Here is a 14,475-nt window from a genome sequence, read left to right on the forward strand (position 1 = left end):
TTTATAATCTAATAAACCCCCTTTACAAAAGCCAATCCATTTTGGGTATTTTACATAATGGCGGCTCTAGCAAACTGAAACAGCAGCTAAACAGTTAACCACATTAACAGAAACTATAATTTTATTTACAATCTCAGATTTTTACTTTCAACAGTTCCAGACTTTTTCACAAAATTTCTCTTAATGCTTAAGTACCTTTCCTGTAATCAAGATCACTTCGCTTTGTAATGTAATTGAAAGATCTGTTTAAGGAAATGCTCCTAGCTCCCTTCATTTCTGATGCATTAATTTTGTATCAGCGACTTTTAAAATATAATCTTAAACTGTAAGTAAGCAAGAAATTGTAAAATGTAACCTTCAACACTAGAGAAAGGATACAATGGAAGCTCCTATTCTCACAAAGGAACAATTTGTAAATGTAGTCTGCAAACATATGTAAACTTAAAGTTTGCACCTTTCCCAGATGTCACCTGGCTACTGAAGAAAACAGGAAAACAGGAAATAACTAAATTATTTCCCTTTGTCTCTAATGGGATTAGCAAATTAAAGAATCTCTGGGAAATTTCCCCAAACCTCCCAGATAGATGGGCCTTTGGTCTAGCACTCTTGTTGCATGTTGACTGAAAGGATTATCTCTCTTTATCTCTGAACCTGGGTATAAAACGGAATTCGAAAAACACTTTGGGGAGGCAGATTGGGAAAGTTTCCCCTGCTTTCTGCAAGCATAATAAACCACCTTTTCCTCTTCAGCCCGGTTTGGTGTGACTTCTATTGGACGCGCCAAGCAACTAACCCATATTTGGGAAGTGCCCCTTCTTCAATTTTCCTCCAACTAGAGCACAGGTATCCTTTCTACTTTGTTTTTTAAGACACTAAAATGCATTACATAACTAGCTTAATGATAATCTATATAACCACTTACAATCAAAAGGCTATAAATGGCATTTTATACCCTTCCAACATTAAGAATAATAGCATTCTGCATACTTCCATCAAATTATAAGGATGTTTTCTGAAAATTATGGAATATATTGTAACAGCAGCATATAATTTTCCAATTGATTATTCTCTTCCAGTTGAAAAGATACCCTGTAATATTATCAGCATCAGTGAAAAAAGACCCCCAATTTTCAATTTGGCATAGTTTTGGGGAGGAAGTTTTATACTCAGTATAAGTGAAGTCACAGACATCTGTTAAGCGGCCATCACCCAGAACCCACCTACCCTACCTCCTTTGGAGAAGTCATGAACAGACCTTAAGAGGCCATCCTCTGCCTTTTTCTACCCCACCTCCTTTTCTATTGTGTGCCATTCCACAACCTGGAGGAAATGTCAATAAAGTCTAAATGAAAAGGCTCAGCCAGATCTTAAATCTGGAAACAGGGAACAAGCAGCCCCAGATACAGGAATTCTCAGTGTAAAGGCCCTTCGCTCCGACCCCCACCCCCACCAGGTAGGTAACAACCACATTCAGTACGGATTTGTCTCTCTTTTCTGAAATGATGTGGGGCCGGCAGAACTGCCATCTACCAACCCTGATTCAAATCAGTTTCCAGCCACCCCAGGACACCAGTGTGATGAGACTTCTTCCCCTGCTCTTTTGGACTCTGCTGTGTAAGCAACAAGGAGAAAGTATTTGCCTTTTCCGGACTCTTTATTCTGCGCAACTAATAAAGGGATTGTTTGCTTAAATTTTCTGTTGTGCTCTGAAACTGTGTTCCCAGGATGAAACATTGTAACAACTCACTCTATACTCAGTAAATAGCTATTTTCACATGCATAACTGCCAAACATACGGGAATAATATAAATAATCATTTTGATCTCTATAAACTATTTCAAAGCAATGGATTATTCAAATCATCATTAGTTAAAACCAATTTAAAATACTGATTCCCAGGAAGAGAAATAATGCACTTCTTATTAGTAAGTGAAGTCCCAATTAACAAAATACTGCTGGGAAATGATGATTCAAATACCTTTGTTTTTATGTGGTAAACTATTAGGTCACAGACTTAATGATATAGGAAATAAATGTCTTTCAGGCTAATTCTACACTAATATTTATACATTCTTCAAAACATGCTAAATTATCTCAGTCAATCAGAATTTTTTTCAGAATCAGGACTTTGAGTAAGTACTACATTTATAAAAATTGAAATAAGGGAACAGTATTCACTAAGTCAACATTGTAATATTGTAAACTTTGCATCCTACAATTTAGCAGTATTTTATCCCAACAACTAATTATGGAGGAGGTGTTACAGTCAGTCTTCTGAACGTGGAAAAAAAGTGCATGTAATAATTGTTCCTTTTTACAAAATTAAATATGGAATGGTATTAGTAAAATGTAATTTTGCTCTCCAACTGTTTTGTGACATTGTTGAAAAGCAGTCTAGAAAATATGATCATTCAAATTGGAAAACAAGAATTTGAACTTTAGAAGCATGTTTTTTTGAAAAAAAATTTGATAAACATGATAAATAAAATGGTTTTCCCTTGTAATTTTTTCTTTCATAACTCTATTAGTAACTCTAAACTTATCACACAGAAGAATAAGGAGCCTTCCATAAATAATCTAGGTCCCCTCAAAATTAAAATACAGTAGTAAGGTCTGACCATCAGTAATACTTCATTAATTTTACATGAATGATGTATTCCTTGGAAATCCAGAAAACTGAAAATTATGCCTTTAAACATCTGTAATCCCCTTTCGATGGCAATTATGAGCAAAAGTATGATATACTGGGAAAGAGTATAAGAGTCTAGCAATATATGATCAAGCCCAGATTTTTAACACCTGGTTGTTTCAGGCAAACCTCTTTAACTGTAACTAAGCCTTTATTTTCTCAACTGCAAACACGGGAATGACATTACCTATCTTACAGGACTGCCGAGAGGATAAAACCAGATAGGAAGTTAAAGTATCTGTAAACTGTAAAGAACAATATGCATGCTACAAATTATATACTTGCTAATGTATATTTCCTTGCCTTCTTAAACAGAATACAGTAAACATAATTTAACTCATGGCCATAATTATTAAAAGAAATCATTGTGCGAAGCAGTAATACAGGGACTACTGACAAGCTAAGGGAGCCAAAATGTTAGACTAATTTTTTTGGCGCATTCTTATACTCTTTGGTGCTACCCAGTTAGTTGTTAGATGAGACTTCTTGCTGCTGTAGGTAGGTACTCATAGCTACCTATAGACAGCATGCCCAGAATAACACTACTTGAAAATCTTTCTCCTATAATTTGTGGCTTCACTTCCTCTTTCACGCTTCTCAACAGATAGTTTTGTTTCCTACTCCACAGGGAAAGTACCAAATGAGAGCCCATCAATTTCCTTCCACAAAACACACATGAACCAGCTTTTGCATGCATCCTTTCTTCCTTCCCTTTTGTTACAAATGGACACAGGTCCCTTTTCTTCTCTTACCTAAAGCTAATTCTCTATGTATGCTTGAGATCTCATTTCCTCCTGCCTTCTGTCAATTACTCTCTTCAATCCAAAGCATTCTCTGGGCTGTTTCCCATAGAATTTAAACATGCTCAAGAGTCACTCATCTTCTAAAAGAAAAGCAGGTAAAAATTTTAACCTTTCACCACCCTCCAGCCAACTCATTTTCATACCTGACCACTGAATCTCTCCTATTCTCCAGAAATATCACTAAATATACTACTAATGGGGGAGAGTACCTACAAGGAAAGAAGACAAGGCGAGGAGCAGGGAAGGCAGGGATTACAACCAAGATTATTTTGAAATGATGAGTAAGAATTAACCAGGTGATGTAGGAGATGGTGCCCCACAGATCACAGAGAGAGAAGAGCAAATGCAAAGATAAATGCCCAAGGGAGGGCATCTATCTGACCCTAAAGGGAAGTGATTACAGTTCAGGGCTTTTAGTAAACAGCAAATTAATGAACACATTTATTCCTCCAAAAACTCCACAAAGAAATAACAATTAAAAAGGCACTTGATGACGGATTTCAAGATGGCAGATCAGGAGAGCCAAAGAAGGATTCTCCTCCATGAAAAACACTAAACAAACAACAGAATGTGGTCCAGAAAAGCAGTTCCAGGGTCCTACCGCCTGAGCAAGTGCCTACTTGGAGAAACCGAGAGGCTGTGTTCAAGACGCATGAGTGTCTGGTCCAGAATGCGCTGAGCCGGCTGACAATACAGAGGGAAGTCGACTTCCACACCCAGGGCACCCTCCAAAGTACTAGGCTCAGGGGATAACCCTTCACTTAGGTGCAGCTAAGAGCTTCCACACCAGGGACTGGTGGTTCGAGCAGGCAGACAATCACAGAAGGGGGTGGTGTTCCATGCCCAGTGTAGCCATGTTTGCAGTTACTTGGGAGACAGCCTTTTGTGGTCCCAGGGCCAGGGCTTTGCATTTGGCTGACAGGTAACTTTTTAAAACCCGGCAGCTGAGAGTTTCCTTGAGGGAATTCCAGATTTAGCGGGCTTGTGTCGGTGTACACTCTTCCTCCACAGAGGCCCATGGTGCGCACAGCATAGAGACAGGGGTGCTGCACAAAGTGTCAGGAGCTCTCCCCCCAATCCCAGGGACTCATGAGAGCACAGCAGAGAGGGACAGTGGGCCATGTGAGCTGGAAGGTGAGACCCGAGCTCTGCAACCCCTGAGTACTCCGCCCACAGACCTGGAAATGGCCAGGACCACTGGGTCCTGGAGTGAACTCTCTGCCAAACTGCACAAGGCACGCCCGCCACCCATAGGACTGACAGTCCCCAGTACACAAGGAAAATTGGTACACTAATTGGATCTACATATGATTTGGACTCCCATTCAGTACACAAATGAAGTTGATGAGAACTGACTTAAGGGTAGAAGGAGGCTTAGGAGCACCATCTGATGGTAGGTCAGGAAAGTGCACTCCACCAAGTTGTAGCTCTGTCAAATTAATGATAAATGCTTAAATAATCCTGCATACTCTAAAAGAACCCTATCAAGATAAGCAAATGTCAAGAGACAAAGCATATGAAGAAACTAGTAAATATGGACAACCCAAAAGTCCAAATGGAAAACCCAGAAGAGACACAGAACCTGGAGCAATTAATCAAAGAAGTACTAACAAACATTAATATTATGGCTCAGGATATAAAGGACATGAAAAAGACCCTAAAAGAGCATAAAGAAGAATTTTCAAGAGTAAATAAAAAAATAGCAGGTCTTACAGAAATAAAAGATACTGTTGATCAAATTAAAAATATTCCTGAGACAAATAACACTAGATTTGAAGAGGTAAAGGACCAAATTAGTGAACTCGAAGATAGGCTGATGGAAAGTGAAAGCACAAAAGAACAAATAATGAAAAAACAAGAAAAATTTGAAATGGACCTCAGGGAAATGATGGACAATATGAAGTGCACAAATATAAGAATTATCGGTATCCCAGAAGGGGAAGAGAAGAGTAAAGGGGTAGGAGTAGTATTTGAAATTATTATTGGGGAAAATTTCACAACCCTTCTAAACAACATAAGTATGCAAATCAAAGATGCCCAATGAACTCCAAATAGAAAAAACCCAAATAAACCTACTCCAAGACATATCCTCATCAGATTGTCGAATGCTGAAGAGAAGGAGAGAGTTCTGAAAGCAGAATGAGAGAAGCAATTCATCACATACAAGGGAAACAATGTAAGATTGAGGACTGACTATTCAGCAGGCACCATGGAGGTGAGAAGACAGTGGTTTATGTTCTTGAAGAGGTTACTGCCTCTGGGTTTTGGGACTTACCTGGCAATAGTTTTCTGAAGGATTTAAATTTCTGAAGAATAAACTTGGTGAGTGAAACTTTTCTATAGTTTCAGATACAGATCCAGGTATTCTTCAGGGTTTTCTGGACTACTATTGACCTTGGCTTATCATACTGTGGTCATTTGGCATATCTAGGTGAAGCTTACATGGGAGTAACCTCCAGGATAGCCTCATGACTCTATTTGAATTCTCTTAGCCACTGAAACCTTATTTTGTTGCCTTTCTTTTCCCCCTTTTGGTCAAAAAGGCATTCTCAATCACTCAATGCCAGGGTCAGGCTCACTCCCAGAATCTGTGTCACAAATGGCTGGGAAGACTCATACACCAAGAAAGACCATATGCTAGGCCACAAGTCTCACTACATTTCAAAGGACTGAAAATCATAGCAATTATATTCTCTGACCACAACAAAATTAAATTAGAAATCAATAACAGATTATCAATAATAGGTATCCGTAATAGAAATCAATGACAGGTATCCGGACATTTCCCATTACTTAGAAATTAATGTTACAACAAAACTAAACTAGAAATCAGTAAGAGACGATCAGTAATAGGTATCAGTAATAGAAATCAATAACAGGTATCTGGACATTTCCCATTATTTAGAAATTAAACAATGTTATTTCTTAGTAATTCACAGGGAAAATAAAATTAGCACAGGTGAAATTTTAAAATAATTAGAACTGAATGATAACGGAAACACACATTTCAAAATTTGTGAAACGCAGTTAAAACATGCTTCTGACTTAAGAGAGAAATTCATAGCTTTAAATGGTGTGTAAGAAAAGAAGAAGATCCGTACTTCTCCTTTAATAAGCTAGAAAAAGAAATGCAAATTACACATAAATTAAGCAGAAAAGAGATAATAAAATTAAAAGCAGGATCAACTGAATTTTAAAAAACGGACGAACACTAGATAAAAACAAAGTAAAAAGCTGGTTCTTGGAAAAGATTAAATTGATAAACTGCCAGCAAGACTGATCAAAGAAAAAACAGGAAACACAATTCTATTAAACATTTAAGGAAGAAATAATAGCAATCTTACACAAACTCCTTCAAAAAAGAGAGAAAACACAATTACTTGTTGATTTATTTTATGGACTCAGCATAGCTGTGCTTTAATAAACTCAGACAAAAACATGACAAGAAAAGAAAATTACAGACCAATATGCATCTTGAGCCTAAATGTAGAAATCCTTAACAAAATATTAGCAACTAGAATCCAGCAATGCATAAAAAGCATAATAACTCATGAATAATTGAGGTTTATCCCAGGAATATGAAGTAGGTTTATAAGAAAAATCAATGTAATTCACCACATTATCAGGTTCAAGGAGGAAAGTCATATCACCATTTTAATAAATGCAGATGAAGCAACAAATTTCAATACCCATTTTAGGAGACAAAGAATAGAAAGAATTTCCTCAACTTAATAAAGGACATCTTTAAAAACACATGGCTGGAGGAGCTAAGATGGCAGCATAGAAAGGAGTGGAAGACAGTCCCCCTGGAACAATTCATAAATGACAGAAAAACTAGTAAATAACCTGGAATAACTGCAGGGAGACAAATGGGACTGTCTACTCATCATACACCAACCTGAATTGTGAAGAATGTCCAAGATTGCAGCATAAAATCTGTAAGTAGAAACTGCGGACCTGCGCCAAGAGCCCCTCCCTCATGGAAGCCTCGCGGTGCTAAAGAACAGAACTCTCTGAACAAGCGAGTGTACCTCAGCCCAGATCCAACTGGGGTTTTAATGTTAACTGCTCAATACAGACGGTGAATCCCCAACAAGCAGACAGAGGCTTTTGGTGACGACTGACCTTGGGAGAGTCACGGGACAGGACATATCTGTCTCAGGACGGGTAGCCCAGAGGATTGGGTGCTCTCTCTGGCTGAAAGGCGAATCTGGGAGCTTTCTGTCCCTTTCTCTCTCTGTCAACCTGGGCGGCTCAGCGGAGAAAGCCTCAGCCGTTTTCAGCTTGTAGCGCTTTGCAGTAGAGCGAGCCTTAGCCATTTTAAAATTGCAGCACTCTGACCAGCAGAGTCAGCGAAACAAAGAATGCATTTATATGTAAATGACCTCTCTGGAGGGGGCATAGCTTTCCAACAGGAAAAGGAGGGACCCAGCTCTACTACCTGCCTTACATTCAGAACCAGACCCCAGAGCCTGGGGGAGGACAGCCACAGCCCACACCCCCTTACACCAGCCTGTGACAGGCTGACAGGCGAACCTGCTGGACAGAAAAGCACAGAGTTTGTCAATTCTCTAAGAAAAACCATCAAGGAAACTGGATACTGAATATTTCCTCCTTCTGTGACCTGAGCTTGTTCTTGTCTGGGAAAACCTGATTGGGGCGGCCTAGGAGGTCAGATGCCTGGACAACAGAAAACTACAACCTACGCTAAGAAAAATGAAGCTATGGCCCACTCAAAGGAACAAACTTACTCTTCAACTGAGATACAGGAATTTAAACAACTAATGCTAAATCAATTCAAAGAGTTTAGAGAAGATATGGCAAAAGAGATAAAGGCTATAAAGAAAACACTAGGCATACATAAGGCAGAAATCGCAAGCTCAAAAAAACAACTAGCAGAATCTATGGAAATGAAAGGCACAACACAAGAGATGAAAGACACAATGGAAACATACAACAGCAGATCTCAAGAGGCAGAAGAAAACACTCAGGAACTGGAGAACAAAACACCTGAAAGCCTACATGCAAAGGAGCAGATGGAGAAAAGAATGAAAAAACATGAGCAACATCTCTGAGAACTTGAGGAGGAAATGAAATACAAAAATGTACGTATCATTGGTGTCCCAGAAGGGAAAGGGGATGGAAGCAATAATAGAGGAAATAATGAAAATTTCCCATCTCTTATGAAAGACATAAAACTACAAATCCAAGAAGCGCAGCATACTCTAAACAGAATATATCTGAATAAGCCTACGCCAAGACACTTAATAATCAGATTATCAAAAGTCAAAGACAAAGAGAGAATCCTGAAAGCAGCAAGAGAAAAGCGATCCATCACATACAAAGGAAGCTTAATAAGACCATGTGAGAATCTCTCAGCAGAAACCATGGAGGCAAGAAGGAAGTGGTGTGATATACTTAAGATACTGAAAGAGAAAAACCACCAACCAAGAATCCTATATTCAGCAAAACTGTCCTTCAAATATGAGGGAGAGCTCAAAATATTTTCTGACAAACAGACAATGAGAGACTTTGTGAACAAGACACCCTGCCCTACAGGAAATATTACAGAGTGATAGGAGAAGACAGGAGTGAGAAGTTTGGAACACAATTTTGGGAGACGGTAGCACAGCAACGTAAGTACACTGAACAAAGATAACTATGAATATGGTTGAGAGAGGAAGGCTGGGAGAATGTGAGACACCAGAAGAAAGAAGGAAAGATAAAGACTGGGACTGTGTAACTCGGTGAAATCTAGTGTTCAACAATTGTGATAAAATGTACAAATATGTTCTTTCACAAGGGAGAACAAGCAGATGTCAACCTTGCAAGGTGTTAAAAATGGGGAGGCATTGGGGGAGGGATGAAATAAACGTAAACTAGAGACTGTAATTAACAGAATCATTGTACTATGCTTCCTTTGAATTAAAAAAGGAGATATACCAAGGTAAACGCAGATAAGATGGGAGGATAGGGGAGGGTGTGAGACACTTAACATTGGTGGTGGTGTCTGACTCTTTATTCTACTTTGATTTAAGGTTATTTTCCTTTTGCTGCTTCCTAGCTGTCATTTTTTATTTTCCTCTTTCTTTTTTCTTTTTCTTTTGCTTCTCTACCTTCTTTGACTCTCCCTCCTGCCTTGTGGAAGAAATACAGATGACCTTATACAGACAGTGGTGAGGGTGGTGAACACATAAATAGTGACTGTGTGAATGTTTACTTAGGATGGAATATATGGCATGTGAACAAAACCATCTTAAAAAAAAAAAAAACGGGTTGATGACAAAACCTTGAGGGCAATATACTGAGTGAAATAAGCCAGACGCATAAGGACAAATACTGCAGGGTCTCACTGATAGGAACTAATTATATTATGTAAAATCATAGACATGAAATATAAGGTACCAAGATATAGAACAAGGCTAAAGAATGGGGAGCGGCTGCTTAATATGAGCAGAATGTTAACTAGGATGAACTTAAATGTTTGGAAATAAACAGAGGTGTCGGTAGCAAGATGTGAGAATAACTAACAGCGCCGAATGGTGCATGAATGAGGTGGAAAGGGGAAGCTCAGAGTCATATATGTCACCAGAAGGAAAGCTGGAGGTCAAAAGATGGGAATGTATAAAACTGAATCCTATGGTCAGGCAATGTCCGTGATTAACTGTACAAATATTAGAAAACTTTTTCATGAAACAGAACAAATGTATGACAATACAACTAGAAGTTAATAATAGAGGGGCATATAGGGAAAAAAATTAAAAAAAACAAACAAACATATGGCTAACATTATACTTAATGGTAAAACATTGAAGATTTTCCCACTAAAATCAGGAACAAGACAACGATGTCGGCTTTCACTACTTCAGCTTAACAACTGCAATGGAGTACCTAGTGCATCAAGGCAAGAAAAAGAAATAGAAGGCATTCAGATTGGAGAGTTAAAGGTGTCTTTAATTGCAATTGGCATACTTACGTTGATTAAAATTCTACAAAATAAACAAAAAGAAGCATAAGAACTAAAAAGCAAATTTAACAAGACTATAGGCTACAAGATCAATATATAAAAATTAAGTCATAGTTCTAAATACTATCAATCAACAATTGGAAATCGAAAATTTAAAAAAATAACCATTTACAATAGAACCAAAACACTCAATATTGTTAAGATGTCCACACTGCCAAAATTGATATATATTCAATGCAACCCCACAAAAAAAAGTGCACACAAATGGCCAATAATCACATTTAAAAGTACTCATCATTAATCATCAAAGAAATATAAAGTAAAATCACAATGAGATATTACCATATATATGGTAGAATAGTACAGTGGTTCTCAGTGGAGTGGGTTGAAGGACAATTTTACCCCACAGGAGACAGATTTGGTTGTTAATGGCATGTAGTAGAGGCCAGGGATGCTGCTATACATCCTACAATAAGCAGGATAGCCCCATAACAAAGAATTATGTAGCCTAAAACATCAATAGTGCCAAGATGGAGAAACCCCAACAGCTGAAATAAAAAAGACTGGCAGCAACAAATGTTGGAGAGGATGTGGAGCAACTATAATATTCTCATACATTGTGTGCTGGTATTAAATGCTGCATCTACTTTGGTGTTTGGCAGATGCCATTACATTAAGTACGGATGGCTTTTCATTGGCCTTAAGGTAAAATAAGTCAAATTATCAACATGGCCTACAGGCCCTGAATGATCTAGACCCAGGCTACTTCCCCAGTCCCATCACTCAGGTAACTAAGTGTAAGTATGATTTGATATTAGGATATTCAATAAAATCTACCTGATTTACTGACAGATATCTTGAAAACTCTGAAACAGAAGAAACTTAAGGTCATTTAGCACACTTTATTACCTAAGGCAGGAATCCTAGTGTACATTCCTGATGGTGAAAATACCTTAACAGTCTTACAATGAACATTAATACCCTAATAGTTATGACAAAATCTCAAAGATGTATTTCAAACAAACTTGAGAAACAAGTAATATTATGTAGTGGTTTTCTACCTTTTTTTTGTAAACTGTGTTAATCAGAGAACATTATGGAGGTAATGTCATCGCCTTAAGAAAGTAGCATCACAATATATATAGATGGAAATGACTGCAACAGTTCAAAAAGGTACTATATATTTCTAAATACCACAACTCATTTCAAAAAAGAATGGAGTCATATGAAAAAAAGTATAAATGGTCTCAATCATCTCTGTTCAATAGAAATATAATATGAGCTATGAGTGTAATCCCACATAGACAATGTAAAGTAAAAAGAAATGGATTAAATTAATTTTGATAATATATTTTATTATACATGCAAGTATAGCTTGTGTTTATAATATACAAAATAGCCAATATATCCAAAATAGTATCATGTCAACATGGAATCAATATAAAATATTATTGAGATTATTTTCTGTACCAAGTCTTCGAAATCCAATGTATATTTTATATTTAGAGCACAACACAATTTGAACTTGCCACATTTCAGGTGCTCAGTAGCTGTGCGTGGCTGGTGGCTATTGGATGCTAATACTGCTTATTATGTGCCACTCTTCTAAGCATTTTACATGGATTATTTTATTTAATAATCCCAACAACACTTCAAGGAATTACGCATGAAAAAACTGAGGCACACCTCCCCCCTACATAGGGCATGACTACCCAGGGTGTAAATTTCCCTGGCAATGTGGGACATGACTCCTGGGGATGAGTCTGGCTGGACCTGGCATCGTGGGATTGAGAAAGCCTTCTTGACCAAAAAGGGGAAGAGAAATGAAACAAAATAAAGCTTTGGTGGCTGAGAGATTTCAAATGGAGTCGAGAGGACATTCTGGAGGTTATTCTTATGCATAATATAGATATCCTTGTTTATTTTTTAGTGTATTAGAACAGCTAGAAGGAAATACCTGAAACTGTTGAACTGCAATCTAGTAGCCTCGATTCTTGATGATGATGTATAACTATATAGCTTATATAGTGTGACCGTGTGATTGTGAAAACCTTGTGGCTCACACTCCCTTTATCCAGCGTATGGACAGATGAGTAGAAAATGGGGACAAAAAAGTAAATGAATAAAAAGGGGGGATGGGGCATGGGATGTTTTGGGTGTTCTTTTATACTTTCATTTTCATTCTTTTTTTTTTTGAGTAATGAAAATGTTCAAAAATTGATTTTGGTGATGAATGCACAATGATATGATGATATTGTGAACAACTGATTGCACACTTCGAACAATTTTATGGTACGTAACTATATCTCAATAAAATTGCAGGAAAAAAAACAGGCACAATTAGGGGAAAATAACTTGTTCAAATTCTCATAGCAAGTTAATAGTAGGGTCAGGATTCTAACTCATTCTGTCTGACTCAGATCCCCTGCTTCTAAACATAATGCTCTCCCATCTCAAATCAAATTTTTTTGTGCATATGTTTTTTTTTTTCAGTATTACTGAAACTTTCAATTAAACCAAACTAATACCTTGATTTCTGCAGTTGATATGATACATTCATTTTTCAGAAACCTAAATTTTGGGTCACATTTAAAAACTGATTTTTCCCTATGATTTAAAATTAAAAAAAAAAAAAAAGTCTTACCATTAATAGGAGTTTTTGATACTTTTGTTTTAGATCTGACATGCTTGTAGATGAGTCTGCCCCAAGAATGCTGTACCAATCCTTTCTTGACATCTGCTTAAATGCCATCATCCATTGGGCAGGAAGTGAGACTCTGCAGATCAACCGAATAAAAATACTGATGACAATTCATTATAATACGCTTATGGGTAAGAAATAAATACTGCTTTTCTAAGTTCTTTAATACATATTTGAGTAAATCATGATTATGCTGCAAGCTGACAAAACATATCTTTACATTTAAAATGCCCCAAGAATTTCATGTTTATAAGTATGAAGACTCTGTTAGACATTTCATGATATATGCTTATACCCTAAATTAATGAATATGGAACAGCATAAAAGAAAAATGGAATTGATAATGAACGTGAGTAGTGGATGACTCTTCTAAGAAGGCATTTTTTGGTAGTCTTATGGTAAACCGGCACATAGTAAGCATTTACTAACATATTAGAGGCGCTTAATAAATGTTTACAAAGTGAACGAATAAAAAAAAAAAAAAAAGAGGCAAAACAAAACACCAAAGTGCCAAAATGAATCTGGGGGCATTCTCCGTGAATTTTTCCAGTTCACTTCTTATCTCCCAAAGATTACCTTCAAAGGATAATATACAAAGTAGCCAGTCAGCACGGGCAAGTAGAGAGCCAGTGTCCCCCAGTTACTAAAGAGGATTTCAGACTCGCAAAGAAAGAACCCTCGCAAAGCAAGAACCTTCGAACTATCCACTTGGGGACACTCCCAGCCCTAAAGGTTACAGAGAGATCCCACCAGAAGGCCCAGAGGAGACAGCCGGAACCTCTCGAAGATTGGGACTTGGGGATCCACTGTATTCAGTCGGCTCTACCCGCCTCTCCCTGTTTTACCCAATATCAGACTTACCTAACTACGCACACCCGCTTGCGTTGGGACAGAACTCGGAACCAGCTTCTCCTTCCACCGGAAGTCACTGCCCTTACGTGGCTACGTTCCCGATCGAGCGGTAGTGGCTGAGGTACAGATCGGAAGCGGAGCTCCGCCTACTGCGATGCCGTTGCTATGGTAACCAGTCTCTGCCTCGGAGGACGGAGTTGACTGGCAGTAAGTGTCCAAGCTGCAAAGAAAGGAATCCGTCGCCTAGCTCTAATTCCCTCTTGCCCAGACTCGCGACCATCGCTTTTCTCCTCTCTTTCGGCGGACATATCCGCTCCCCGCCCCCACCCGCTTCCTCCACCTTCCCCAAAGCTTCCTCTGCTTTCCCCACCCAGCCTTACTCCCAATGCTTTTGTGGATGTTGCTTGTACTATGCGGGAAGCGGGGCGCAGAGGGAGTGAGGATATGGGAAGTGGGAGGAGAT

At 38.2% G+C, this 14,475-nt stretch overlaps 1 protein-coding gene across 2 annotated transcripts in view; it reads right to left on the bottom strand.

The window, feature by feature from the left end:
* The window catches only part of DNAJC24 (DnaJ heat shock protein family (Hsp40) member C24), a 74,942-nt gene extending 60,771 nt beyond the window's left edge, over positions 1–14,171 (bottom strand). The window contains exons 1-2 of one of the 2 annotated variants that reach the window (XM_037839041.1): positions 14,022–14,171; positions 13,104–13,236 (exon numbers count right to left, since the gene is read on the bottom strand). In XM_037839041.1, coding sequence (XP_037694969.1) covers positions 13,104–13,214 — 111 coding nt within the window. In that variant the 5' untranslated portion in view covers positions 13,215–13,236; positions 14,022–14,171. Of the gene's footprint in view, positions 1–13,103; positions 13,237–14,021 lie in introns of those variants that run through there. The other variant, XM_037839042.1, reaches the window with a different exon arrangement.
* Between the last annotated feature and the right edge of the window lie 304 nt (positions 14,172–14,475).

The sequence above is a fragment of the Choloepus didactylus genome, chromosome 6 (genome assembly GCF_015220235.1).
Source record: "Choloepus didactylus isolate mChoDid1 chromosome 6, mChoDid1.pri, whole genome shotgun sequence".
Classification (NCBI taxonomy): Eukaryota; Metazoa; Chordata; class Mammalia; order Pilosa; family Megalonychidae; genus Choloepus; species Choloepus didactylus.